Raw genomic sequence first — 27,091 nt, 5'->3', positions numbered from 1 at the left:
ACATACCATGCAATTTCTACTCATGCTTTCAGTGGGACGCCTGCCGTTATTTGCCATTTCTCATCTAGGAAATTTAAAAATTGAGATTGGACTGAAGATAGGAAGGGAAAGCAACATTAAAGGAAAGTGATTTGAATCTGTGGAATCAACAGCACCGTGTTAGTTTCCCGGAAATGGCATGGATTTGGATGGTCGGAGGCTTACACAACACTTTGCAAACCTCAAACGGGTCATTGGTGGGGGGATAGTGCTGGGCAACATCAGCTGTCAAGACTTGTGGTCAGCTCAGGTTTGCAATTCCTAACCTGTTACTTGCTAAATCTTAGTAAGAAGGAAACTGGATTTACGGTATCTTCTGAAATTTGCAGGCTCCATCTGATAACTTTATGCAGAACAGTATGACATATAACCAAGTTGTCTCCTTGCCGCCCCTTCACTAAAAGGTCTAACTCAGCCAAATTTGCTTCAATATTTCTAGGCTTGTCAAATGATCTTTCTAAGCTCCAGAGAAAACTTCTGCCAAAATACATTTCCCATTTAACTGCATGGATCTTAGTGAGTTAAATGCGGGCAAAGCTGAATTTTTGACTAACTCTCTCTCAGAAACTAGATCTTGCAAAAGTTACCTGAAACTTCCAGAGTTTTGCCATATGTTTTACATACAGCACGGGAAATGTTGTGCTTTTTGCTCTGCCAGAGCTATAAGCAACTGAAAGCAGTTTCTTGGAGCAGTAATTCTAAACAACCTTAACTACAGGGATCGTTGCCCAGTTCTTTATATGTACACATGTGAAGGCTTATCAGCCCATATTTAGCAGTTGTGTTTTCTTACTCATGTCTTCTTTTCATAACATGAAATTGTCTGCAGATCTGCTGGTGTTCTGACCTTGTTTAATTCATTTTTACATATGGTATTTCTGGCTAACTTTGTTCTTTGCTAGCTAAATTGTAGTTAGTATTTGGCTAAAATATTCTGTTTGTGATTTGAGGAAAGGAAATTTGGAGCTTTGGGATATTATATCTTTTCTATAGGCTGACAATTCAAACAAAAATACCACTTCAGAAATTCTAAAACTCAGTATTTCCTGAAACTTAAGGTTGCTGCATGAAAATGGCATGTTTTCTGGTGTCATTTTTACTGTTTTCAGGAGTGCTAATTGTAATACTCCTAATGTTACTGCAGGAGGTACATCTTTTCAGTGGTAGAAAACCTTCAGAGATTGTGTTATATGGGACTGATACAGTTTGGCCCAACAGAGAAGTTTCAAGACAAAGACCAGGTAATTTTTTTAAAAATTTAGCCATTATTCTTCATGGTGTTTGTCCAGTGAAATAAATGCAAGATTTGAGGGTTGTAATTACCTTAAATAAAATAAAATAGTGATGTTTCAGATGTATGTACAAACCTCCAGATCCAAGTGACATATTACAAGTTGTGCAGATAATTTTTGCCTCTTTCTCTGGAAAGACACTACTGAAATGTGTAATGCTGAATGTTGCACACAATAACGATCTGGGAGGTTCCAGACTGGCAGCACTTTATGAAAAATGAGCGTGCCACATTCTGTTCCATCAAGCTGTCATGCACTGGGTGTCTGACACAGAATAAAGTCACTGATCAGAGTAAAATAGTGACATTTGTACGCATCTTTTTATAAATAGAGAGCACATGTAAAGGAGAAGGCGGTCCCAGTGTATACTTTATGAGGATAAGAAAGGTAATTAAGCCCCAAAACACATCTATTCAAATCCTGAATGAGAGCTTGTAAGAAATAGTCTCTCTCTGTGGAAACTTGGAATGTTCTGTGCACAAGGGGGAAAAGAAACTGTTCTAAATCTAGAAATGAAATCTCTGGATGGCTGGCAAAGGAAGTTTGGGAATACAGTGCAAGAGGGTGAGAGTTTCTTCTTATCAGAGTACTGGCTCAAAACAGCAAAGACTGAGAAGATGCTAAGCAGTCCTAAGCTAGATTGTGTGTCCTGTAAATTAGGCAATTCCAATGATTTTTACCTAACTGTATTTGACAGGTCTTTGTGTATATGAAGAGAAACGCTGTGATTGTTGATACCACTATCTGTGACCCCCACTATAACCTGGCTCAAAGTAGCCGCCCATTTGAGAGGCGCTTGTATGTTCTGAATACCATGCAGGATGTGGAAAACTTCTGGTTTGATTTGCAGTGTGTCTGCCTTAATACACCGTTGGGTATGGTATAATTGTACATTCTTATCACCTTTACTGTTCATCCCGTTCATACCACAATTCCTCCTCCTTTCCTAAAACTTGTGGCAGGCTCTGTTTTGTCACTTCCAATGTTTTGTTCTCTTGGCTGGTCACCTTGTGCATCAAAAGAAGCTAGAAGTTCTGTCCGTATAATTCTATGAAGTTGAGATAGATCCACTTGAAAATTTCAGAGCAGTGTTAAAGGAAAAAACATTGCTGTCCTATTAGAGGTATTAAATTTTATAATAGCCCTGTAAGATTTAAATCCAGCTATGAAAAAGCTTTTTTGAAAATAGTTACAAGTATATTTTTGCCATAGCTCTCTGCCAGTTTAAGCAGAGATCCCTTTTCCTTAGAAACATGTTGCTAAGCCTTCTAATAGGTAGCCTGAGTTAGATGAGAAATGGAAGTTAACTGGGGTGCATGAACTCCCTTTTTTGGAGTTTGTTTTTGTGTTTTGTCCTTTTACATTTTTAAATAGGACCCTACAACTACAAGAAGCATACATTTAAAAAAAAAAATGGAGGGAAGAGATTGCCCCTGAATTATAGACATCACTATTCTGTATTTCTGTAATTTAGTCAGCCAGGTAGAAGGATCTATTTCTAATTTTAGCTGCTTTTGCATTGAAGGAGCTATGTGTGAAAGGCTCCTTAATGCATTTTTCAAACAGTAGTGTGTTTGTGTGTGTTGCAGCTTTTGCAGGCTGGCCAGACCATGATTACTCCTGGTCCCCAAGATACAGGAATGACATCGTTCCACCAGTTTGCATGTTTATGGACTTAAATTTATATTGAGCCTCTAGGTCACACACCTAAAATCCTGTCCTGCCCTGTTATCTTTGCAGCATGGACAGCCAAAAAGCATTAGTAAGCTAGAAATTGTGTGGGGGTTTTTTTCCTACCTTTGAGTTCTGTTAGTATATGAAACGATCACCTGACTCCTCTGCTATACCCTAAAGATGTCTCCAACATGAAGGTGTCAGACATGAAGAATGTTCACACTGTGTTTCAGCAGACACAGCCTTCTGCATCATTTCTTGAGGATTGTTGCCACATTTGAGTATCTGAAAGGTGATTCATGCCTAGAATATCAGTGAGCTGCTGCAAGTTTTTCCTTATAAGGGGTACCAGCCTCGCATTACTTCTGCCCTGAATACAATTTTGGATGAGTTTGTGCCTTGTACTGGAAACTAACTGGAACACCATTAGCCTCTGTAAGAAAGTAGCGTGTTTTATCGAGAAGTGGTAAAAACATTAGTACTGTTTGGGAGCAGGAGTTTGCCATAATGGGGTGGACTGAAAATGGGTTGAAGTCTTACTTCTCACGCTGATAGTCCAAACCATTTGTATGTCTAGGAGTCATCCGCTGTCCCCGTTCCAAGAGAAGTAATCTGCAAGGAGAGGAGACTGCACTAGATGTAGAAATGGAACAAGAGTCGGCAGTGGATAAACACAATCTGGAACGAAAGTGTGCGATGTTGGAATATACCACGTATGTCAACTTCATCCTTGTTTTGTTGCTTGAATAGAGTGGGCAAAAAGAACTGTTCTGGTTTGCGAACATTACTCGATAGCAAATGCAGTTATGACTCTAGCATTTCCGTTGGGCGTTGAGGTTTTGGGTGTGTGTTTTCATAATTCAGAGGCTATCTGATTAAAAAGATGTGTAGTTATGTATCCTGTTTACAAGTAACTTGTCTGCCAAGCAGGTTTTCATGCTAGAGGAATGGGATTTCCTTCCAAAGTAGTACAGACATGTGTTGCAAGAATCTTGGGGAAAGCAAAGTTGAGGGAAGGAATGCTTCCGAAGTACAGTTAATGCAAGGGGAAAAATGTAAAGATTCTCTGTTCCTGTGGTTTATATCATGGTATGTCAAGTACCCTGTAGCTTTAGTGGCTCCCTAGTGTCGCATTCTGAATTCTGTCCTTCTGTGTTGCAATTTGCTGCATATTGTTTACCAGTATTGGTGTACACTGGTGAAATCTGGAAGTGATCTCTGGAGCACTTCATCTTCTGCCTAATCACATCCAGAATACTTGAGAGGATTGTATACTTACAACCTGTGGCAGCCATGCAGAATACAAGTTAGACTTTTTCTATTGTGCTGTGCACTGTGGTTTAGTTTTGTCCATATTCCGTTGTTTTAATACAGTCTGTTTAAAAGTATTTTCAGTTAGTTCACTGTTACAGGTAGATACATTAAGTTGTCTTAGAAAAATTAATGGAGTTGAGGGAACCTAATTCCATTGATCCTTGCTGATAGAAAAAACTTCTGTTCAGTCCTCTTGTCAGCTTTCGCATTTGGTCTCCCTTGTATGGTAAGAAGTCTTTTACATTGCACATCTGGTGTTGACTTGCAGGTAGGCTGGAGGTGACGGCAACATCTTTAAGGTCAAGAAACAGGTTTTGGATTTAATTCATGGTGTAATGTTATCATGGAAGAGTTGTTTATTGAAAGCTTGTCTGAAATAATTTTTCATGGTAGCTTTCAAAAAAACCTTTCATACGGTGAAACAGGATTTCAAAAATACTCTTTAGTGTTACTGCTGGATTGTCAGAGCTGTCTTATCTACTGCGTGTGCGAAGCTCGCTCGTAATTTGATTTTTTTATTTTGAAGAAGTAAGTTTGTCTCCATGATTTCTTGCAAAGTGTTGTATTTGTAAAGAATAAAAAAAAACCTAAACAGTTCATCCATTGTACGCTATTCATCGTTAGTTTCATCAGGGAGAAATTGCAGCACATTGGGGTTTTGGCTTGTATTTGTATTTAAAGAAGCTTTAATGTATTTGTTAGAAAACTGGGGAGAGTGTGTGAAAAACGCAGGGTTACGATGGCCTTTAGTTCCTGTGGAAGACCTTCCCCACACTTGTCCTGAGAAAGTTTTTCATCTGAGCAGGTATTTTCTCTAGTTCTGTGGCAGGAATAGTGCTGAGAACAGTGTTTAACGTGGCTGTTGGAAGTTAGTTAACAGTAATGAAGTTGCTCTGGGTGTAATCTTTACAGAAAGTTCAGTCATTAAATATCAGGGATTAATCTCTGTTTCTCCTCTTCTTTCCCAGCCCTATCTAAATTGGGAGAGCAAGGGGAGAGTTGTACACATTGCACACGTACCACTTAGGGAGTGCCTTCTCAGCTGCTCTTACAAAATAATTACTATATATTTTGTTGCTTTTCCTGTTAGAGGCAGCCGAGAGGTGGTTGATGATGGAACTATCCCCGGAGATGGATTAGGAGCTGCAGGTCTGGATTCCAGCTTTTATGGGCATCTAAAACGCAATTGGATCTGGACAAGCTACATCATCAATAAGACTAGGAAGGTGGGTATTTTAAAATTTCTATACTGTAATGACTTTTCCAAATATTAATATTCTTAAGGTTGAGATATTGATAACAAAATCTTACCACTTGCATGCTTTCTCAGTCATGTGTCTCAGTAAGGCTTTGCATTGCTGGGAAGAAATGAATGTCAAATGTGGTAAATCTTGGTGCTGAAGTGGATGAAAGAATTGGACGTAAATTTTACCTGAACTGAATTTGATAATACATTCAACCAAAGGAAAAATACTTTATTAAGCAAGCAATTTAGATTACTTAGTAGTGCCTCTTGCCTTTCTGAAATGGAGAAGTTGTCAGATGAAAATGGAAACATCCAGAACAAGGAAAAAAAAAAAAATTACTAGGAAGCCCAACATAGGCAAATAAGAATGGCTATCCCAGTCCTGCCCAACATCCTGTCTCTGATGGTTGCCAGTAGATTTGTAGGGAAGGTTGTAAAAGCAAGGTAGATGTGTAGTGATATTTCCTCGGAATATTCTCCCACCTGTCTGCAAGTTTGACTGAAGGCCATTCTAAACCTGGGGGTGATGTTTCAAAGCTGTTAATAGCTTTTTCTTTTAGCAATAATTTGTCTAATTGTTTTTTGGACACATGTAAATCCTTTAGTATCCACAACTTCATGTAGCAAAGTGTTTCAAAGTCCTGTTATGTGTCACCACTTCCTTTTGATGGTTTAAGCTCCCTAATAATTGTAGTACTAAGGGAAGCTGTGAAAATTACCACTCTCCATTACACTTTCTGTTTCACTTGATTTTGTAAATATCTCTCGTGTTCCCCATTATCATCTCTTTTTAAAGACTGGCATCTACTAGATTACTTAGCTGTTCCCAGCATGGAACCTGTTCTGTCTTTAGTCATTCTTTTTGCCTTTCTTTTAACCTCTTCTAGTTCTACTATAACATTTTTAAAGTTAAAATAGAATCACACAGTGCATTCAAGCTGTGGCCAACATAGCTGCATAGTGTTGCTCTCCTTTCCTAAGAATTCCTGACATTTGCTTTGCTTTTTGACCATTACCAAGCATTGAACAGGTACTCTCACAGAACTGTCTGTAATTACCTACCCTAAGTAGCACTCAAATTAGAACCTATTAGTGTGTATGTAAAAATAGAGTTGCTTGGTTTTGACCTGAGGCAGGATCATTTCATTCCGAATTTCATCTGCCGCTCTGTCACCTAGCTGTTCAGCACTAACAGGACCTCCTGCAATTCTTCAGTCTTGGCTTTCCTCGCCACGTCTGTGACCAACTTCTATCACCAGTGAATCCCACACAAGAGAAACGGGTTTTGTTGAGAATGATAAAACTCCTAATACCTTGCAATCCGTTTGGGCTCAGATTTAAGATGGGTAGAATACCGTGTAGGAGGCATTTACTCAATGTTTGTGTTTGCGTTTTGGTTTTGTGCTTTTTAGAAGTTTCTTTGGAATGTAAAATGCTTTCAAAAAATACTGTTTTACAGAAAATTCTGCTTGGCTTCTGCAGCAGTGAGAGAATCAAGGATTTCTTTTCCAGGGCTGACTTGTTTTAAACTTGAGGAGATTTGCTGAGGTTCTAACCTTCCTAATCTAGTGGTCATTACGGTGTGATTTAAGAAAAGCTCTGGAGCCATTCAAATATGTGGTAGTAACAAGACAAATTAATTCTTCATTGTATTCAGGGATCTCTTCCTTCATACTGAAAATGTATTTCTGAGACTACTCAAAGGATATCTTGTATAGTGATGTTAAAACCAGTGCACTCCTTTTGCAATCACCTTTCTGAAAGCTGTGTTGTCTTAGGAAAGTACAGTTTCTGAAAACGGACTGACAGTGAGACTCCAAACCTTCTTAACAAAACACCCCCTTCCACTCAGTACTGCAGGTAAGGTGTGGGTGCTGCTGGTGGGGTCTCTGACTGTATTAGGGTGTTACCATCTTTGCCAAACCCGGTATGGATGATGTGGGTTATTCCTGTCTCCTTACAGTAATCCAGGATGCTTCTGGGGCAGTAAAATAGATAAATAATTTCCTTCCCTATTTCTGGATACATGGAACAATAATTTTATATCCATTATTGATGACAGGAGTTGTTCCTGTCTCTACAACAATCCAGGATGCTTCTGGGGCAGTAAAATACATACGTAATTTTTTTCCTTTCCTACAGAACAATGATTTTTATCCTTTGTAATTTCAGATGTGCAGTCTGCAGAAAATCTAGAGGGACCGATTTTTTTGTCTGATAGGCAGTGTTAAAATTGTATAGCCTAACATTTAAGCTAAGGAGGAGGAAATACTTCAGGTTGAAGATAAAACTTAATAATAATTCAGTTTCCTTGTGTTTGTGCACTGTACAGTAGACTTAGTAATTACTTGATGATTCTTCATTTATGTGGGATTTTGTTCAGTGTGAGCTGCTGAGAAGTGGCATGAAGTGACATGACTAATATACTGAAACTTCGGCATTTGCTTTTTATACCTTAATATTGTAGAATGTAATTGCAATAAAGCTCCGCTACTGTAAATATGTGTCATTTTAGGTAACAAAATTAATATTCTGGGAGAAGGAAAGGTAGGATCTGAGTCACTTGTCCAGAAAGAGGAATGTGTTGAAATAAGTAAAGAACCGACCCAGGACCGAATGAAACGAGTAAGAGGTGGAAAAAGCCAAAAGAGGAAGAGGCTTAGGAAAGACACTGGAAAGAAGATGAAGAAGAAGAAGAAAGGTAAGTAACTAACACATCAGGAAAAAGAAGCACACTTTTTAATGCATAGGCCTGCTGTAAGTTGCTTTAGAGAAGCTGATGTGACTGTCCCATAGTGTGGGAAACGGAAATGAACTGGCCATCTCTTTGGGGTGCCTCTCAGTGAAGAAGTTCAGGTATCCTGGGGATATACCAGCTCTGGAGAAAAACAGCAGCATGCTGTAACTGTTACCTGTGTGTGAATCATGATCACACTGCTCTACTGTACAAACTAAAGAAACTCTAATTGTGTCTGCGTCACATCAGCTCCTTTGATTCAGTCAACTTTTGATAGCTGCCTTAAAGATTCTTCATGCTACGATGCTCTGAGTAGTCAGTTTGCTAATTAAAGTGCTTGTTTTCTCATTCCTGGGAGAGGTACTAATGTTTTTTACTTTCTGAACTGCTACCTCCTTCTCTTCTTTTATCTTTTATCCTTACAAAGTCCAACCGGTGCTGATATTGCCTGTGATAGGGAGTTTGAATTAATCAGAATATGTAGTGCTGACATAACCGACTTTTTTTTGTCTTTTTTTTTTCTTTTTTTCTTTTTTTTCTTCTTTTTTTCTTCTTTTTTTTTTTTTTTTCTTCTGGATTTGTTAGAAGAGGATTCTGTAGAAAAAAGCAAAAGACTCCGCTACCATGATGAAGCTGACCAGAGTGCTCTGCAGAGAATGACACGACTGCGCGTCACCTGGACAGTGCAAGAAGACAGTCTGCTCATGCTGTGCCGAATTGCTAGTCATGTGCTAAATGCAAAGGTATTTAATGGACCCATTAAATAGAAGTCTGGTATGCTGATCACACGTTTCACCAGTCCTAGGAATTCATCCTGATTCTAACCATCATTTGTGTAGATAAAAGTTGAAGTTTAACTCCAAACACATTTGTTCTTCACACAGGTAAAAGGGCCCTTTGTTCCATGGCAAGTAGTTCGGGATATTATGCATGCCAGCTTTGAGGAGTCCCTCGATAAAACTTCTCATTCCGTTGGACGAAGAGCTCGTTACATTGTCAGAAATCCACAGACCTATCTGAATTATAAGTAAGAAGGTTTCTGCCTGTGTTCTAGGTATAGGCTAAATTCTCCTGAAATTAAGTGAAGGGATGTAGTCCTGTGTTTTTGTCTTGATTCATCTAACTTAAAAATTTCAACTTTTTTGCACCCTAGTGCTATCAAATTTGTATTGAAATGGGAAGATTTCAACTATGTACAACACCATCAATTGTATCTGTTGCAGAGTTTGCCTGGCTGAGGTTTACCAAGATAAAGCCCTCATTGAAGATTTCATGAATAGAGAAAATAATTATGAAGATCCACAGGTAGGAGGGAAGTATTCTAAAAGGTCATAGAGTACATTTACGCTGTTTGGATTACTGAGTACTTGCACTGTTTCAATTACTGTGATTTTTGTATCTTATCTCTCCCTTGTATCAATGTGGCATCATTGTAAAGCTGCAGCACCATTGCTGTTTTGGGAGTAAATTGGACACAGGCAGCTTTCCAAAGGCACATAAACAGCATGTTGCTGTGCAACAAAAAATTTGGGTTTTCATTGTGCTTGTTTATAAACATCCATGACTGAGCATCTATATGCACACTTTTTTATTTTATTTTATTTTTTTATAAAACCCTCAGTCTCCTTGTTATCTGAGCAAGAAAAGATTTTTGCTCTGTAATTTCTTATTTTTTATTCTGGCTACAGGTCAAAATATTGCCTTAGCTTCTGTGGAGCAGGAATGTAAGCAAATTTCATGAGAGAAGCCTTGATTTGATCAGTCAAAAGTTTTTATTTAATTTTTGAGTCTTTTATGGCTTAAATCAACCACAATTTCAAATTGAAAAGTTGTTTATATTTTCAGTGCAAACAATTCCACTTTGAATCTCAAAACTTTTTCACAACTGGGACAATGTAACGGCAAGATTTTCTTTTGGTTTTATCCAGCAATGACGATTAATATTATTGTCAGAAAATCCCAGCCAGTTCTGTTGTGCGATTCATTTTTGTTTTAACGAAGAATAGTTGTTCACTGGTGAGACACTACTGAAATAAGGTCTGTCTTGGCAAGCAAATCAAATCTCATTTCTGGAAAGACACGGGACTGTTCCTCTTGTGTAACTGGTGTCCTCCAAGCCATGATTGTACAAACAGACTTAATGGAGAACATGATAAAGCTTGAAGGGTATGTAGAGGAAAAAAAAGACTTAAGCAGAAGCTTAAACAAAGCTCTAGCAAGAGATCTTATGCTGTTAATTCAGTGTAATTGGTTTTAATATGTTCACAGTCGGTTGCTTGTAGCTGTGAGCAGGCAGAATCTGCAACTGTTAAGTAAATCAGCAAACACAACCTCCACAGTGGTGTTTTGATGCATTCTCTTATCTGTTGTACTGTTTCTAACTTGATAATTCAAAACCAGCTATTTCTACTAGAATTTTCCATGAACACATTAAAAGTAGAAGATTGATAACATTTCTGTCTCTTGTTTTCAAAGGTTTGTGCAAAGGAGTTTAAAGAGTTTGTGGAAAGACTGAAAGAGAAATTCAGTTCAACCCTGGGGAATCCCAAACTTGAGATTCCTGATACTTTGCAGGAACTCTTTTCCAGGTATTTTAGTTATGGTGCTTTTGACTCTGCACATGGGCTGACAGTGAGAGAGGAGGGCAGTTCAGAGTAGACCCCTTCTCTGCTGTGCGTGCTTTGCACCCTCTGTTACTTGTACTCTTAGTATCAAAAGAGGTTTCGGTAACTAAAGCAATGTTTCTTTCAAATCTATACTTCCTAAATACATGTAACTGATTTTCAGTTATTCACACAAGCTTCCTTATTTTAAACCATTCCCATTTTGCTAAGTAAGACTTTTTATAGACCAGAAATTCACAATGTCAGATTTTCTTAAATTGTCAAATCTTCAGCTTTGCTATTAGAGATGTTGGTACTCGGGTGTAATGTTTTAACGCAACAGAAGACTTCTCTTTACCATTTTCCACGTTAACTGGCCCCACTTTATATCCCAATTTGTAGCTGGTTGCTCAGCTAAATCATCTCAGTGCTGCGAACACTGTTGATACAGAAGAGCACTCAGCCTTGTATAGCATTCTCCAGCCCCAGATCAAGCTTTTTCATGATGAATAACACTTGGAGAGAAGTGTGGAAATTTGGGTCTCAAACCATTTAATGATAAAAAATTTAGCACCTTTGTAATTTTTCTTAATTTGGGAATAGCTGTACGTTACAGCAAAAGTGCTGTGGATGGTAACTGGAAGTCCAAAACCTCAATAGAATAGCAAATCCATACAGTTCTGTACTGTCTTCTGTCAAAGTCTCTTATCTCTGTGTCGGTAGATAGCTTAGTGGAGTGAGGGAGATTGATCTGGACAGTTCTTTTAATTTTTGACACTCGTGCTGAGGGCTGCTGGAGCAGATAGTTCCCCTGCGCTGTTTCGACACTTGCCTTTTTAGCAGTTGCACTTCTCAGCCTCCAGGTTTCACGACTGATAGAAAATCACAGAATTTTACTTCTGTTTCAGTGTTTTCCTTTCCCTTCCCTTAACTAGATTTCGAGTTTTGGCAATCGGAGAAGACACAAATCAAAACACAAAAGAGGATAGTCTAAGCAGGTGAGTAGTAGTAGCACCGGTTTTTGCCATTAGGACTCCAAGGTCATGTCGGCCCTCACATCCATGAATTTCATATAGTCCTCTAATTCAGTACGTTCTTCATCTGTTTGTCACAGTGTATAAATTTATTAATAGAAAAATACTTTGACAAGGCTGTAGGGACCTCTGACATAGATTATAGATTTGATGAGTAAAATTACAACAGCGATGCCCTTCTCGGAAAGGTGGGCTGTTATTGTTAGGACAACAGTGTATGTTTTCTGGTGGGTACTATACCTTAAGAGGAGGAGATGTTAACAAAGAGAACTTCATTTTGTGTCAGATTATCTGGACTGATCCAAAAATTCAGGGTGGAAGGTCAGGGAAAATATAACAGGCTCCTTTATGTGAATGATCTTCAGCTGTAGAGATCTCATGCCTTGTTACAGCTATTTCAGAAGGAGGTGGTTAAGTTTGTATATTTTTGTGGTAGTTTAATGATTAGGTACCTCATGCTCAAAAATCATCATGACTAAAATCTTTTTGTCTTTTTTTTTTTTTCTTTCAGTGTCTATGATATTCATTTTCTAGTGCTACAGAATTTGATTCAGAGCACTTTGGCACTCTCAGATAACCAGATGAAATCTTGCCAGTCATTTCAGGTATAGTATCTGGACCAAACTTTACTGGTTATACAACTCAAGAGTCTCTCCTTCCTACTTTGACGTATGCCTTTTTCAAATGGGAGAAGAGAATCCCAGAAACTTAGATTCGTATCCATTCTGTGGGGATTATTCTCTTCTGCTTTTAGGAAATTATATTCTAGGCAGATTTTCAGTATGTTGCTTTTCTCTCTGAGGATGAGATTGCAAGATGTGAGGTTGAAGCAATCCCCCAAAACCGTATGAAATAAACTCCACATCCCCTCCATTGTGTCAAACAGTATCATGATTTAGTGCCCACTTGCACAGTTGGAATTATGGTCTGGAGGAGATAGCATGAAGCCAGTCCCAGTATCCAGCTGACACTCGTGTTGGGAAACCTCTCCTTCATCATTGGGGACCACAAAAATATATCATCTATGAGGCACTAAAAAAAACAAAGTTAGAAGTTCAAAGGGAGTTTAATATCTCATCAGGAAAAAGTGGAGCCTAGAAAGCCAAGCTCATGGAAGCAAATATTCCTGGTAAAGTGATGGGAAGAATCTACCAAAATGTGTTGCAGATAAGTTTTTTTTTTTTCCATATATAACTCTAATAGGAGCCTGATCCCATTTTGAATATCGAGTGTTCTGTAGCATTTAGTTAATTTAATTGGCATTTACTGTGGAAAACCTGGAATCCCATAAAAGGAATAGAATAGTGTAGTTAAATGAATTTATATGTATCATTTACATTCTGGCTTGTAGCTCTATATTCATGTAGTTAATGTAAACCTCAAGTAGGTGAGTCTTAACAGACGATTCAGAGCTAACACTGCCTTTTACATTGAACGGGGGTTTTTTTGCAGACATTCCGTTTGTACCGGGAGTACCGGGATGACATTCTTGTGAAGGCTTTCCTAGAGTGTCAGAAGAGAAGCTTGGTCAATCGCCGTCGAGTAAACCACACACTGGGACCAAAGAAAAGCCGGGCTTTGCCTTTTGTACCGATGTCTTATCAGCTGTCTCAGAGTTACTACAGGTGAGTGTCAGAAAGGTTATTGTTTGAACAAATGAAAGAACCTACCTAGGCATGCTTGGCACGGAGGAGAGAAGTATTTGAAGCAAAGTACCTGACCATCACAGCTGAAGCTGGAGAGATGAAGATAACATCTATGTATGTATGTTAGCCCTTTATTCATTAGCAATTAGGGCTGTACAGGGAATACAGCCAAGTTTGCTGGGCCAGCCTTTACAAAGACCGGAGGAGAAGTAGCACCAAAGTTCTAGATGTGGTGGAAAGATTTCTTTAGTCCTCTTGTCATTCTGATGGTTGCTTTCTTTTCCTGTCCAGTTACGTTGCACTGCACCTGGTTGTCGGGGCTGGGGGAGAGTTTAACTGTAAATGTATTCAGTGCTCAAGCAGATGAGATCTTTACTTTGTATTTGCTATGTAGTATCTGACCTTTACATGGTGCGTAAATACCTCATATTCTGGAACTAGTTAAAGGACTGCAAAAGCAGGTGTAGAAGGTACTTGGTCACCAGGTCTAGTGTGGAACTTCAACTATATGGCTGCTCTGTGCTACCATGAGTCTAAAATTCATATACAGTAAGACCAGATTATGAAAGTTTTGTGCTGCTTTAAATTTGTCTTTTTGTCCAGAGTTTTTACATGGCGGTTTCCCAGTACAATTTGTACAGAGTCCTTTCAGTTCCTCGAGAAGCTCAAGGATGCTGAAAAATCAGACCAGCCAGATAACTTCTCATTTAAAGATCAAGAAAACAAATCATCAGAAGGAATGATTGCATTTCCTATGGATGGGCCTGGTGGCCAGTGCGTGGCAATGCTTTCCCTGTTCTCCCTGGGACTCGTATCTGTGAATGTGAGAATCCCAGAGCAGATAGTTGTGGTGGACAGCACCATGGTGGAAAATGAAGTGATAAAAAGGTAAACACTGTTATTTATATTAGTAAATATGGTTTGGGGGTAACTTGAATGAAATTCGACTGGTATTAGCATTTTCTGCACTGAAGTGTGGCATGTTTTACTGTGATATTGTTTAGATATTTATTTCTGAGGGATCATTCTGAAGACTTAATGGCACTTTAGTTAGTGCCTGTCACTATAGCCGTTTCTCTTCCCGTATGTGACATTTAAATTGCTAGGCACTTCATTGCCATCAGAGCTAATGTGGAAAGGAGAGCAGTGTGTGCTAGATGAGCATTTTCATCAACATCGTACCTTCCCATTTCAAGAACTAAGAAGGATTAGTGAAGAGCTTTCAGCTTTATCAGTGAAACCTGTCTCCACAATATTGGTCCTATGTATTGTCTCCTCTTTGACTTTTTTAATATATTTTTTAAAGCTTCCAGTAATTGCATACCACTGAAATTGAAACTCTCTCCCTAGGCAGTCTAATCCTATGAATAGTTATCCTTACAATCATTATATGTTTTCCTAGAGTGCAACTAAAATCTCTTGCTGTAGTTTAACCTGTTGCTTCCTGTTGTATATATACATGGAAAATACTTTGTTCTCTTTCTCTTTAGAGCAGCTTATTACCTATTTGAAGATTGTTATCCTAGTCCTTCTCCCATAATATGCTATTCTTTAAAATGAGCAGCCTCAGTTCCTTTACTTCTGTTTTTGGTATGTTATTCATGTTATCCACATCTCTGTCTTTCTCATTATTTTCCTTTGCACTGAACTGTGATGTCAAAAAACAAATGCCATGCTCTTGCTGGCAGGTCTGTGCCAATTACATCATGTTATATAGGTGATCCGCCTGCTACTACATCCCAAGATGATGAAAGGCCATGGTCTAGCCAAAAAAAAAGCACCTCCAGTACAGCTTATGATTCTTGTGATTCACTATAAGAAGTTTCTTTTCCTTTACCTAGTTAATTGTTTCCTCTTGATGTGGAGGGATAGGTGCATAAGATAAATAACTTGGATTTGTCCATATGAAATTACTTCCTGCTCTTTTCCAGACTATTTCTCCAGTTTGCTGGAAATATTCTGAACGCAAATCCTATCTTCTCATAAACTTGCAGCCTCTCCAGTTTGGTGATCCCATGCAAACTTAATAAGCTATTTTATCACCCAGGTCATGAGTAAAAACACACTGAACCCTGGTCTAGTCCCATTTCTGAGCACAGGCATCTCAGTCCAGTTTTCCAGCTGGTTATGTACTCACACTATTTTTTCTAAATGATGTGTTCTCTTTTGGTGTTAAATATGTTTTAAGAGAAGGTACTTAAGGTCGAACTCATCTTAGAAAAGGTTGGAAGGACCCTTTGGTTGTCTCTGGCATAACCTGCTTAGAACAGAGGCAACTTCAGTGTTAGATCAGGTTGCTCACCTTTATCCATAATGGCTGTTGTCGTGTCCTGGAAAGAAATGTGTTGGTTTGACTAAGTTTGTTTCTGGGAAATCAATTCTGGCTGCTACTACTATTCTTTCTTTACTTTGAGGCTGGCTGCAGTTTATTTCATTTGAGTTTTGGTTTTTGTTTCCTTTTTTTTAAAAGTAACTGAAGTGTTTGGTCTGTAATTCTTTCTTCTCCTTTTCTCCCTTAAAAATAAGCACTGTCTGGCCTATACTGCCGTATCCCTTACGGTCTCAGCCTTTGTGCTCTGACAGATGATGAAGTGTCTGCTGAACCAAAGAGGTTCAGCACCATAAGCTGAGATATTTTGGGTTCGTTTCAACGTGTTTGCAAAAAAGAGAGAGGTTCCTTTTCCAGGGACCTTTAGTGTATTTTCTTTTCTGTAGTTGCTTGTTCTCAGCCCTTTAAATCAGCCTGCTATGGACATACCTACAGCTGTTCATGACTAAATACTAGAATGCAGAACAGCACATGTTCTTGCTCTGCTCAGTGTAATGAGTCACTTTCTTGTTTTGGAAAACAAACAAACAAAACACCTCTGTTTGCTGTAGTTTGGGAAAAGAAGGACTTGAGGATGATGATGACGATGATGATGACTTAGATGACAGCTCTGGAGGCAAACGGAGAATAGAAGTAAAAGCTCGTCAAGCATCTCACACCAATTACTTACTGATGAGAGGCTACTATGCCCCTGGAATTGTCAGCATGCGCAATCTGAGTCCCAGTGACAATATTGTGGTCAATTCCTGCCAGGTGAAGGTTAAGCTGCGATGTACGCCAGTTCCAGGAAGACTCAGCTCTCCAGGTTAGTTTCTGTTTGGCCTCACTTGCACAGAAGTGGGTTGGGGCAGGAAAGGTAGCAAACTCATGAGCTGAGGAACTGATTTGAACAAATAGGGTCCTCCATAGCATTTCCTTGCCCTAGAGTTTTCACTTGACCTCCTTCAAGAAAAAGGAGATGATTCCCTCATTAACTTAGAGTTAAGGTGACCCAGTGTTAGAGAGAATACCGGTAAGTCTACACTGTCTTTCAGCGATACTTCGCTTTGATGTGAGGGTAAGCTGTTGTAAACCTGCTTGCTCTTCTTCTACAGGTCTTTTGAGAGACAAATATGTAAGGCAGAAAGAAAAAAGGAAAACTGCAGCAATGAAGAAGGAAGACAAAGCTCTGTTTTTAATTGGAATAGTCTAGAACAACTCTAATCTGTCTCAGAATATCTATCTTTCTGTAGTGTATTGCATAGTAACAACTGCTTCACAGCTTATACACTTGGTTTTTATTGGCTTTGCAGTTTCTTCTCTGCTTGATAACATGGCTGTGGGAGTCTCCTGCCTCCCTGAAACTTTTACCAGGCTGATAAAGGTCCAAGAAGACAATTACGAGGTCGATCAGTTTCTCCGTGAGTGTACAGAAGGTTATGGCTACAATCCCTCAGATGTAGCTGCTGTTTTGGAGATCCGCAGTGCCATAGAGGCAACTTCCTACTTCGGAATTTGCAAAACTGAGCTGAGTAAACGTTTCTGCAGCTACGAAGAGGTGGAACCTGAACGCACCAGGACCTTGGAGCAGTACATTCAGGTGGTTTTACAGCCAGCTGCTTTCCATACATTAATGTTTGCATGCTTAATGTTTCCCTTGAATAGGACAATCTTCCAGGCTGTAGGAAGTAAATATAAATTGAACAAAGCTATTTCTATTAGGCAACAGATCACATACCAACGCCTGATAGCAATCTTGCCTCAAAGTTAGGAAGGCAAAAAAACTAAAGCAGCATTTACTCAAAGATAGGAATGAACTGTTTCAGAAACCTAGAGGTACCAGCATTCACCTTTGGAAGCAGAATACTCCTTCCCAGTTACATTTTAACTTAAGCTGAACAAAAATGTCTCGTGCTGTAATTTCAGAAAAGTTTAAGGGGTAAAACATCTTTTCAACTTCAGTGCAGCAGGACTGAAAATTGAATATTCTATTAAGCTCTGTCTCTTTCTTTGCCGCCAGTTAAAGATAGCAATTCTATGATATTTGGTTAAACTGACATTTTCCAGTGAAAGTTCCTGAGACAATTTTTGTGGTTTTGTTTTTGGTTTTTTTTATAGGACCTTATTGAAATGCAGCAGGTTTTAGAAGTAGGAGGCCATACTGTAAGACTGGTTGCAATAGTATTTGCGAAGCCATGGCTATTACATTCAGTATGTCTGAAGAATAAACAGGATGATTCTGATCAGCAAGGTGCAGAAACCACTCTCCCAGATATACCGCCGGATTGCCTGCCATCAGAACCAAAGAAGGGAGAGGGATGTTCGAGAGAGGAGGAGCAGCTGGAAAAAGACACACAATCTGTCAGTGATGATGAACCCCCAAGGAAGAGATGTAAGACTCAAAATGATGTCCTTCAAGATGGCAATCAACACTGCCAGGCTTCACAGAGTGGTTTGAAACATGCAAATGAAACTAACGTTGATGGAGGTGTTCCTGATCCTGTCACAATGAAGGAAGCTTTGATCACGGATGAAGAAACAGGCTCACTGGGAGGGCAGACAGACCACCAAGCTGAACACCCAGCGTGTGCTCCAGATGCTGTGGACACTTACAAGGAACAAGATAAATTGTGTTCGGAGGACAAAGAGCTTGAAGAAGAGAATGACGAGCTCAGCACTGAGCACAAGCAGCAGATCCCTATCCTTGAACAATCAGCCAGTGATGATGATCTTTCCTACTTACAGGAGAACCCAGGAGTCTCTAAAGGTATGTGGGAGCACTCTACGTCCAAGGAATAGAGACTAGCTCATCATCAGTTGATCCCAAACGGGTAGCTCCATTTTATAAGCAAATACTAGATTCTTTAGGAAGCCAGACCAGTGATAGAGGTTTTCATTTCTCACAGACAAAGTGGCATTACACTACTTGATCTGGAAGGTCTTGGAGGTTTCAAATACATCAAAGATTCCTTCCTGTGCCTATTGCTGGAACGTTCATGACTAGTCCAGGAATGTGTTTCCGTTAGAAACTCGTTTCCATGTCTTACTCTTCTCCAAAAACATCTTTGGATCTCAAGTTTCTCATCTCTGGCTTCAGTCCAAAGGCTAGACATCTCTACACCTAGGAAACACAGTGCCACTGGTGTACATTTAACTAGAATGCCCACGACTTTGCACTGTAAAGTCATTAAACCATTCACTAGAAAGCAGCACATGCCAGTGAGAAGATTAATAGCCTCATTTGTAACCCAATTTGACTTCATTTTCATTTCCTTTTTATTGCCAGTTTTCTTTTTTAATAGCTAGTACTTCTTGCCAAGCTTTACATTAAGTAGGTTGTTGGGGATTTTATTTTGGTTTTGTTTTTATCAGCTCTGATTTCAGATTGAATCACAAGCTAACTGCTTGCATGGTATTTTGCCAAGATCTGCCGTTACCCACGTTTACAGCTGCAGGCTGCCATGTGAATCAGTGCGGACTGATCCGTAATGTCTTAGGGCCCAGTATTGTTTAATTGGAGCTTTCCTGCAGGAAATAGATTCAGGGCTGTCTAAACAGCAAAGACTTCAGCAGTTCTTAGCATGAAACTACTAAAGTACTGTTTCGGATTTAACTTCCTCTACTTGTTTGTAACACAGGAGGGAAAAAATAGTAGTTCTTATCAAGCACAGAGTTCTTACTGATGAAGGCCAGCTGAAGGGTTTATATCTGCTTAAGCCAAAGCTGTTAGCCTCTGGGTGTGGTAGAAGTACCTACATTAAGTAATTGTGTAATTAAACCTGTGACATAATGCATAATGGAAGTTGCAGAGACAACCTTCACTTTGAAACCAAACTCTGCTGAAATCTTGAGTTTGCATTCTCAAGTCTACAGCTGCTCGGACTTCTCAACTTCCATATTGTTACCAGGAGCATTAAGTTAAACCCCATGAGCACCAGCATGCTGAGACCCTGTGTTATTTTCTAGCATAAGCTGTTGCATTTTACAGCTTAGCTGCCTTTTACTTTCCTTCCACTAGATAAAGAGTCTGGGTTAATTGAAAAGTGTGTTTCTTTCCAGGAAGTTCCATGACAGATGTATCCCAGGCAGCCAGGGACCGGTGAGTAACAGAGATGTCTGCAGAATAACTAAATGCTTAGCGCTAGCAAAATAATACCTGGAAGCAACTGATTTGGAAACTTTAGTTTTATACTCTTACAGGCAGTGAGCATTTATGATGGAAAAAAACCATGTTTTCCTCCATTGTTCTTGTTAATGTTACTCGTATGCATGCTGAAAAAATTTTTCTGATACATTGGAGTTTTTTTTCCAAAAACCAACTAGCTCCAAATATCAGAGGACTAAAACTAATTTTCTTTCTCAGTAAGTCCGATGCCAGATCAGCTTCCGTGTGCCCAGGAAAGGCCTGGAGAAACTGCAGTATGGGAAATGTGAATTTCCACGCAGGGTCTGTCTTTTAACTCCAGAATGCTAAAAATGAGGAATTTGGATTCCTGTCTGAGCTGCATGTTGCAGATTGAAGCATGTCTTGGGTAACTTTTGGAGGATGTTAGAGCTAGTAACAAACAAGCGAAACACAACTTTCCTGGTCATCAAGACTCAGGTAATTGTTGGGTGGTATAAGGGTGCTAAAGGTGCTTCTCAGTGGTGAACACCTAGTGTGAAATACTTCAGGTCTGTGGAACTGTCTAGTAGATCAGCACCAGTCTCTGCCCATTCTCAGAGCAGCCGCAGAATTTACACCTAGGATGTGCGCAAACACTGGCAACAGAGGTAGTAAGAACCTCTATTGTGCAGAAATTATGACGATGGGAAATATAGCTAGAAGAACTAATTCCTGACAGAGGTGAACTTAAATTGTCTTTTGCAGGGCCTGCGAGAATGTCTGCTTCATTGGGAGACCCTGGAGGATTGTGGATGGGAATCTGAATAAACCCGTGTGTAAGGGGATGATGGAAGCGGTGCTCTACCACATCATGACAAAGCCAGGCATAACGGAAGGCATGCTGTTGCAGCATTACGTGGGGGTGCTGCAGCCTGTTGCCGTCTTAGAGATACTGCAGGTATGTGAATCATCAGCTGTGTGAACTTTAATCTGGTTCAGCTTCTGCACTTACGAGTCGGCAGCTACTTTGCTGGAAGTCCCAGGAAAATGAAAGACTACCTTCTCCCTTTAGTGCAAATTAAGCAAAGCCAGGTGCTTCTCACAATGAGGAAGGAAGAAAGCCTGCTTGTCCTGTCCTTGGAATTACTGTATTACTGACTTTAAAATTTGAGCTTCCTTCTGAAGTGGATGTACATGCAGTTGAAATTCGGGTTGGTTACTGAATAGTAGTGGCTTGTCTCTTGAAATATTAAGTTGGGCTGTTTAATGCAGTATTAATCACCCACAGAGTTTATCGTAAGTTTTTCCTTATATACCTTTCAGATGGGTAGTCTATGACAAAAGAGTCAGACTGAAATGTGTCTGGGTTAGTACTGTCCATAAGACCTTCTGTCCTGACAGACCTGCTTAAAGGCATATACCCTTAACTGTAAAACAATACATGGTGAGAAAACTTGAGTTCCTCATTATTTTCCCCCCCGTATCTTGAAGTTTGATTGCCACCATTGCTACTTTGCAAATGAAACCTTGATTTTTATTTTTTTTTCCCCTGACAATGATTCAAAATCTGAAGTAGAGGAGTAATATTGCGGTCCTTCCCCCAAGTGCGACTTCCCTTACTAACGCTGGAAATCAATTTGGATTTCTGTCCAAACGCTCGTGCATTTTGGTAACGGTGCAAGCTCTGTTTACTACTGATCGTACACTGAGCAGCCATCCCGCCTCCTGGGTGTTGTATCACAGCCTGCCCGCACGTCCTGTGCCACAGAACGCTGCCAAGAGAGCAGCTGGGCTCAGGGCACAGGCAGAGCAGCAGCGGACAGGTTTAAGGCTGCAGTACGGAGCGTACAGTGGTAAGGCACACACATGAGAGAGCAATACAGATCCCTAGGCAACTTTTATTCAAATCCACAAAGTCAAGGAATTAACCTGTACATTGTACAGATTGGAGAACTTGAATCTAACTTCTCTAGCAATAAATTTCATAAGAACTAGTTTTGAAACCCTACACAGAGCTTCTATCTGTAATATACCAAATATTAGTAAATCTATATGCATACCTATGTGAAATTACTGAATATGCACCAGATGTTTTCAGCACACGCAGCACAACAGATCGCTTCGCTGCATGTTGCTGCGGGAATGAATGCTAATCTATTAGCAAGGACTGACCCACAAGTCTGGGATGCGCATCTGTACCAGCTTTAAATGATTCCAAACTGGTCCTAAATGTTGAGATCTGTTGTCGAACACGCGTTCTGTGTCAGTATCCAGATGTCAACCACTGTGCTGAAAGGGACAAACGAGCATATATCCAGCTGTGTGAATGTGCTTTGTTGTGCTGTAATCTTTGCCATCCCTGTGGTCTCCTGAGGGGGTGGAGTGAAGCCGCTTTTGGTATAAATTCTCTAACGTTTCTGAGAACACTGTAGGTAGAATAGCATTATGTGCATTTTTTCACTGTAACTGCTCAAGCTAAAATATGTGAATTTTTCTGCAGGGTCTGGAAACTCTTGGCTGCATCAGACGATTCTACATGAAAAAGCCATCCCCGGTGTCGCTCTTTTCTCAGCCAGTTGTGGAAGAAAAACTAGACAATCCCAAACTGAGTGAAACCCCAACGATATATTATGAGCCTACGATAGACTGTACTCTAAGGCTGGGAAGAGTGTTCCCCTGTGAAGTGAATTGGAATAAATGGGTGCAGATTATCCCAGTATAAAAGAGGCAAAACTGTCTCATAGTAAACTGCTTTAGCCTGTAGGAGTGACTGTTAATGCAGATTAAATGTTACAATTTGTGCTCCATCATGTTTTTATTAAGTTATTTATCCTTTTTACTTTTGAATGTATTTAAACTGAGAATAAAGCTTAATGTCAAGATACAGATAATATTTGATCCCACTTTACTTTTTCCCAGTAACTGCTTGTAGAGCATGTAGTTTGTAGTTTCTGCTTTATCTCACGTGGTTTGCACAAGGCACAGCACAGGCCCCTTTTTCTTTCCTGTTCTCCCCTTAAGGCCGCAGCGCTAACGCTTTGCTTGGCCTTCTGCTCCGTGCCAAGGTTTGGTAACTGTTCTTTAGCTCAGTTTTGTCAAGATCCGTCTGTATTTTAAACGCTGGCTTCTTGGTGCGCGTGGCAGTAGTTTATTACGCGTGTTTGTAGCAGAACCGCTGCACTGTGTGAGGGAAGCGCCCCACGCTCTTCCCTAACCTGGGGACGGACGAACACCTTGTCAGAGGCTGCGGCCGTCCTTTGCGGTTGTGTACGGTAGCCTGAGGTCAGGTTTTAAAGCAACCACGCAGCACACGGTTACTTCCACCCAGTGACGTGTTTATTGCGGGAGATACCGCACCCCTGCCCACGGGACCCGGGCCAGGCCCAGCCCCTCTCCTCAGCCCCGCCGCGGGAGAGCGGGCTGGGCCCGTGCCGCGGCCCCTCAGCCCCCGGGCGGGCAGGGGTGGGCCGGAGCCCTCGGCCCGGCCATCGGTGCCCTCAGTCCCGCCACCGGTGCCCGCACTGCGCGTTGCAGCACTTGTAGAAGGTGGTCATGGGCTCGTCGGCCGAGCGCGTCTGGATCTGCATGAAGTAGGCGCGGGGGTGCTCGCACTTGGGGCACGGCTCTGCGGGGCGAGGCGCGGTCAGCTGAGGCCAGGCCCCTGTCCCCTCCCGCCCCGGCCCCCGGCCCGGCCCTACCTGCGGTGGAGTCCACGTTCTCCCAGGCCGCGGCGCCGCCCAGCACGTCGTCCACCTCCTTCAGCCGCGGGTACTTCCTGCTCGTCACCTGCGGACGCCGCCGGTCAGAGGGTCCCGCCCGGCCCCCGCCTCCCGCCTCCCGCCCCGGCCCCGCGCCCGCCCCGGCACCTTCCGCGTGACGTTGCGCACGTAGGGGCAGGTGGTGCAGGCGAAGCGGTGGCAGCGCGGCCCCTCCTCGGCCACCAGCACGTTGCCGCAGGCCGGGCAGAAGAGCAGCATCGCCGGGTTCCGAGGCGCCGACCGCCCCTTCCGGCGCGGCGGCGATGGCGGAGGCCGAGGAGGAGCTGGCGCACGCCGAGGTGCTGGAGCTGTTCCAGGCGGCGCTGGCGCGGCTGGTGCAGGACCCGCTGCTCTGCGACCTCCCGCCGCAGGTGGGGCCGGGGGGCGGCGGGGGGCAGGCGGTGGCGGGGCTCAGGCCCGCCTGACCCGCATGACGCGGCCGTGCCGCCCGCAGGTGACGGCAGAGGAGATCGGCTCGCAGGTGGCGCTGGAGTACGGGCAGGCCATGACGGTGCGCGTCTGCAAGGCGGACGGCGAGACCATGCGTGAGGGCCGGGGCCGGGGCCGGGCGGGGAGAAGCCGGCCTGGGGAAGGAACGGGCCGGGGGGAGACCGGGGGGGGTAACCCGGCCAGGCGGGGGGGGGGGTGGCAGGCCGGGGCGCTGACGAGGCTGTCCCGCCTCCCCCAGCCGTGGTGGTGGTGCAGAACGCCTCGGTGCTGGAGCTGAAGAAGGCGCTCCGGCGGCACGTCCAGCTGCGGCAGGCACGGCAGGGCGGCGTCCAGCACCTCAGCTGGTGAGCGGGACCCTGGGGCTGGGGGGGGTCTGGCTGCTCACCCCCACCTTCATCACTTTCCCGTGGCCAGCGGGTGCTCTGCGGCCCCCCCTGAGTGTTGTTGCCCTAGGAAGTACATATGGAGGACGTACCACTTAACCTACGCCGGGGAGAAACTGGCAGATGACAGAAAGAAGCTGAGAGAGTGAGTGAGTAATGAGTCTGTTCTGGTACCTGGGGGGCTGGCAAGGCCTCGCCAGAGTCCAGGTGGTATCTGCAGAGGCAGGGCTAACTTGGGGCTTTGTGCCCTGGCTCAGGTAGGTCCTGCACTTGAACTTGACTGGAAGGTGGGAGCAGCACTGCCCAGAGAGGTGAGACGGGCCCTGCACTGACAGCCGGAGCGGCCAGCTGCAGGGCAGGAGAGCCTCGGGTAGTCCCTCAGCCACAACTGACCTGTGCTGGGTGCGTTCGTCTAGCTCAGACCACGAGCGTTGGGCTCTGGACCTGCTCAGCCCTGTATCAAGAGACAGTCTAGTAACAATGCTGATGAACGAGTCCCGTGTTTCTATGCCTGTTCTCAGGTGCTTCTGAGCACTGTTGGATACAGCAGTGCTGGGGATGCCAGCCTGCATGCAGACTAGCAAGAAAAGCTTGTCCAAAGTATTAAAAATTTAGTAAAAGACAGCCCTAATCAAAGCTGTCCTCAAAAGGCTGAGCTATGGGTGATAGATGTTGTATTTAAGGAGGTGTTGCCATCAAAAAGGCACATGATCAGATCCTTCAGATGGCAGCAAGTTCTGCATACACAAGTGAGAATTTTAACATGTCCTGTGTTAGAGCACAGCACGTGATCGTAGGAGTCCATCTCCTCCTGGGAAAGAGGAGGCTATAGGCTTTCAAAGGTTGTGGTTCCTGGGAAAGTGGCGTATAACAGCATAATTCTCTGTTTAGGTATGGCATCAGAAACCGGGATGAAGTCAGCTTCATAAAGAAACTTCGAAAGTAACCTGTCAGGTAAGTCCTAAACATCCATTAAGAGCTACCAGTTCTTCATCTTCCTCTTCCCCGGGCCTTAGTGTTCAGGCTCACAGCAGCTGGCATTGCTGCACTCCACCGCATAGCAGAGCAGTTCTGAATGCTCATGTCTGCAGTAGGCTTGCACCCTGGCTCTGGGCTGTTTCCACATCCTGGCTGTGTTGCTTGTGCTTCTCTCAGGGTGAGGAACAATAACTTCAGTTAACATACATCAGAGCAGCAGCATCTTAGTGCTGGCAATGGTGTCTCTCTAACCCTGCTTTATGTTTTGACTCCGAGTCTGCTCCCACACTGTCTTGAGACTTGGTAAATGCAGTGTTCCTTTGTTTGCCCTTGTGATTGCTTCTAGGACCTTGCTTTCTTTTAGGCTTCTTGAATCTCTGGAAGTGACTGTCAGGAATGTGACTAGGTGCTAGCTAACCCCCAGGAGGACAGAGGTCTCTGTGCTACAGGCCATTGCCATCACCCGGTCCTTCTGTGTGCCTCATTCTCACACCTGAGTGACTGTGTCCCCCCTTGCTCCTGGGGCTCCCGTACCAGTCAGAGCACCCACAGCTAAGAGAGATGTCCTGTGGGTGTGCATAAGCAACTGCAACAAGCAAACAGAGCAACTTCTTTGCTGTTTCACAGCAGGTGTATTTTGAGCCGTCTTTCTCAATTACTGCAAGCTATAAGGAGTTTCTGTCTCTCTGTCTCTCCATTTTCTGGTTTATGGAAACTTGAGTTCAGCAGATTCATTGTTCTCAGAAGACAGGACACACCCCTAGAGCACTTCTGGTCATGGTATTTCTGTGTAGCCCATGCATTTAAAAACAGTTCCAGCACAGGAGACAGTAGTAGCATGTATATTAATCTGTTTGTAACCTATGTAAACGGTATTATACTGCTGTTTTTAGAAAGCTGTGCACACAAACACAAGATGTGGCCGAGACTTTTTAAAATCCCACTGCTTCCCCTCCACATCTAAAAACACAGTGTCTGAAGAGCAGGGGTAATAGCAGGTTTTCCAAACACTTGTTTTTTTGTTTTGCAGCTCCAGCTAGCTGGGTTAGAAACTGTTGCTTTGTGACCACTGTAACTTGTTTTCTTCTCTGCTGCCACATTTGCAACATCCAGTGTATTAAAATGTGTGCACAAGCCATCTGCCCCATGGTTGCCTGTGACCAGCAGTCACCTGTGGCACTGGCTGATCCCCCCTCCGGACTGTCCAGCCGTGGTGGCGTACAGCATGTGGTAACTACTGTCACTGCCAAATACGTTCTTTCTTTAACAGAGGAAGCGGAGAATCCAGCCCTAGCAAGACCAGACTGTGGATTCAGCATGTGCCTGGAGGAAAACGGACTGTAACATTTCAAAGAGAAACAAACTCCAGTTGAATGGAGTTTCAGTCTCACGTGTTTTTTGCAGTTGTTATTTGAGATGTCTGCCTCAGAGCTGTCCACGGAATGCACTCTCAGCAATTAAAGAGACCCTTTTGTTTTCTGAGGCTTTTGAGGCCCTTATTTCCAGCTGCAAATCTGTGTCTGG

At 42.4% G+C, this 27,091-nt stretch overlaps 3 protein-coding genes across 5 annotated transcripts in view; 2 read left to right on the top strand and 1 right to left on the bottom strand.

The window, feature by feature from the left end:
* GTF3C1 (general transcription factor IIIC subunit 1) overlaps positions 1-22,889 on the top strand; it is a 40,354-nt gene extending 17,465 nt beyond the window's left edge. For both annotated transcript variants that reach the window (XM_075767764.1, XM_075767765.1), the window contains exons 18-37: positions 1,184-1,280; positions 2,029-2,206; positions 3,583-3,718; positions 5,410-5,545; positions 7,344-7,425; positions 8,081-8,266; positions 8,888-9,045; positions 9,187-9,329; positions 9,526-9,607; positions 10,778-10,890; positions 11,841-11,903; positions 12,451-12,544; positions 13,392-13,564; positions 14,189-14,473; positions 16,466-16,719; positions 17,207-17,493; positions 18,012-18,660; positions 19,953-19,992; positions 20,764-20,956; positions 22,499-22,889. In XM_075767764.1, coding sequence (XP_075623879.1) covers positions 1,184-1,280; positions 2,029-2,206; positions 3,583-3,718; positions 5,410-5,545; positions 7,344-7,425; positions 8,081-8,266; positions 8,888-9,045; positions 9,187-9,329; positions 9,526-9,607; positions 10,778-10,890; positions 11,841-11,903; positions 12,451-12,544; positions 13,392-13,564; positions 14,189-14,473; positions 16,466-16,719; positions 17,207-17,493; positions 18,012-18,660; positions 19,953-19,992; positions 20,764-20,956; positions 22,499-22,720 — 3,571 coding nt within the window. In that variant the 3' untranslated portion in view covers positions 22,721-22,889. The remainder of the gene's footprint in view (positions 1-1,183; positions 1,281-2,028; positions 2,207-3,582; positions 3,719-5,409; positions 5,546-7,343; positions 7,426-8,080; positions 8,267-8,887; positions 9,046-9,186; positions 9,330-9,525; positions 9,608-10,777; positions 10,891-11,840; positions 11,904-12,450; positions 12,545-13,391; positions 13,565-14,188; positions 14,474-16,465; positions 16,720-17,206; positions 17,494-18,011; positions 18,661-19,952; positions 19,993-20,763; positions 20,957-22,498) is intronic.
* Positions 22,890-23,316: 427 nt separating this feature from the next.
* Positions 23,317-23,997, bottom strand: POLR3K (RNA polymerase III subunit K). Its single transcript, XM_075767803.1, has 3 exons — positions 23,865-23,997; positions 23,697-23,784; positions 23,317-23,623 (listed from the first exon to the last, which is right to left on the bottom strand). Exons 1-3 carry the CDS (start codon positions 23,973-23,975, stop codon positions 23,496-23,498), a joined length of 327 nt encoding a protein of 108 aa, XP_075623918.1. The 5' UTR covers positions 23,976-23,997; the 3' UTR covers positions 23,317-23,495.
* On the top strand, positions 23,995-27,049 carry SNRNP25 (small nuclear ribonucleoprotein U11/U12 subunit 25). Of its 2 annotated transcripts, XM_075767796.1 has the most exons (6): positions 23,995-24,127; positions 24,211-24,301; positions 24,445-24,550; positions 24,660-24,734; positions 25,481-25,543; positions 26,838-27,049. In XM_075767796.1, the coding sequence occupies exons 1-5, from the start codon at positions 24,020-24,022 to the stop codon at positions 25,533-25,535; spliced, it is 435 nt and encodes a 144-aa protein (XP_075623911.1). In that variant the 5' UTR covers positions 23,995-24,019; the 3' UTR covers positions 25,536-25,543; positions 26,838-27,049. The 2 variants fall into 2 exon arrangements, with proteins under 2 accessions (XP_075623911.1, XP_075623912.1); XM_075767797.1 differs by lacking the exon at positions 24,660-24,734.
* The last annotated feature ends 42 nt before the right edge of the window (positions 27,050-27,091 follow it).

Source organism: Balearica regulorum, chromosome 15 (genome assembly GCF_011004875.1).
Source record: "Balearica regulorum gibbericeps isolate bBalReg1 chromosome 15, bBalReg1.pri, whole genome shotgun sequence".
Classification (NCBI taxonomy): Eukaryota; Metazoa; Chordata; class Aves; order Gruiformes; family Gruidae; genus Balearica; species Balearica regulorum.
The sequence above is the reverse complement of the archived record's forward strand: the minus strand, read 5'-3'. Positions and strand labels throughout refer to the sequence as shown.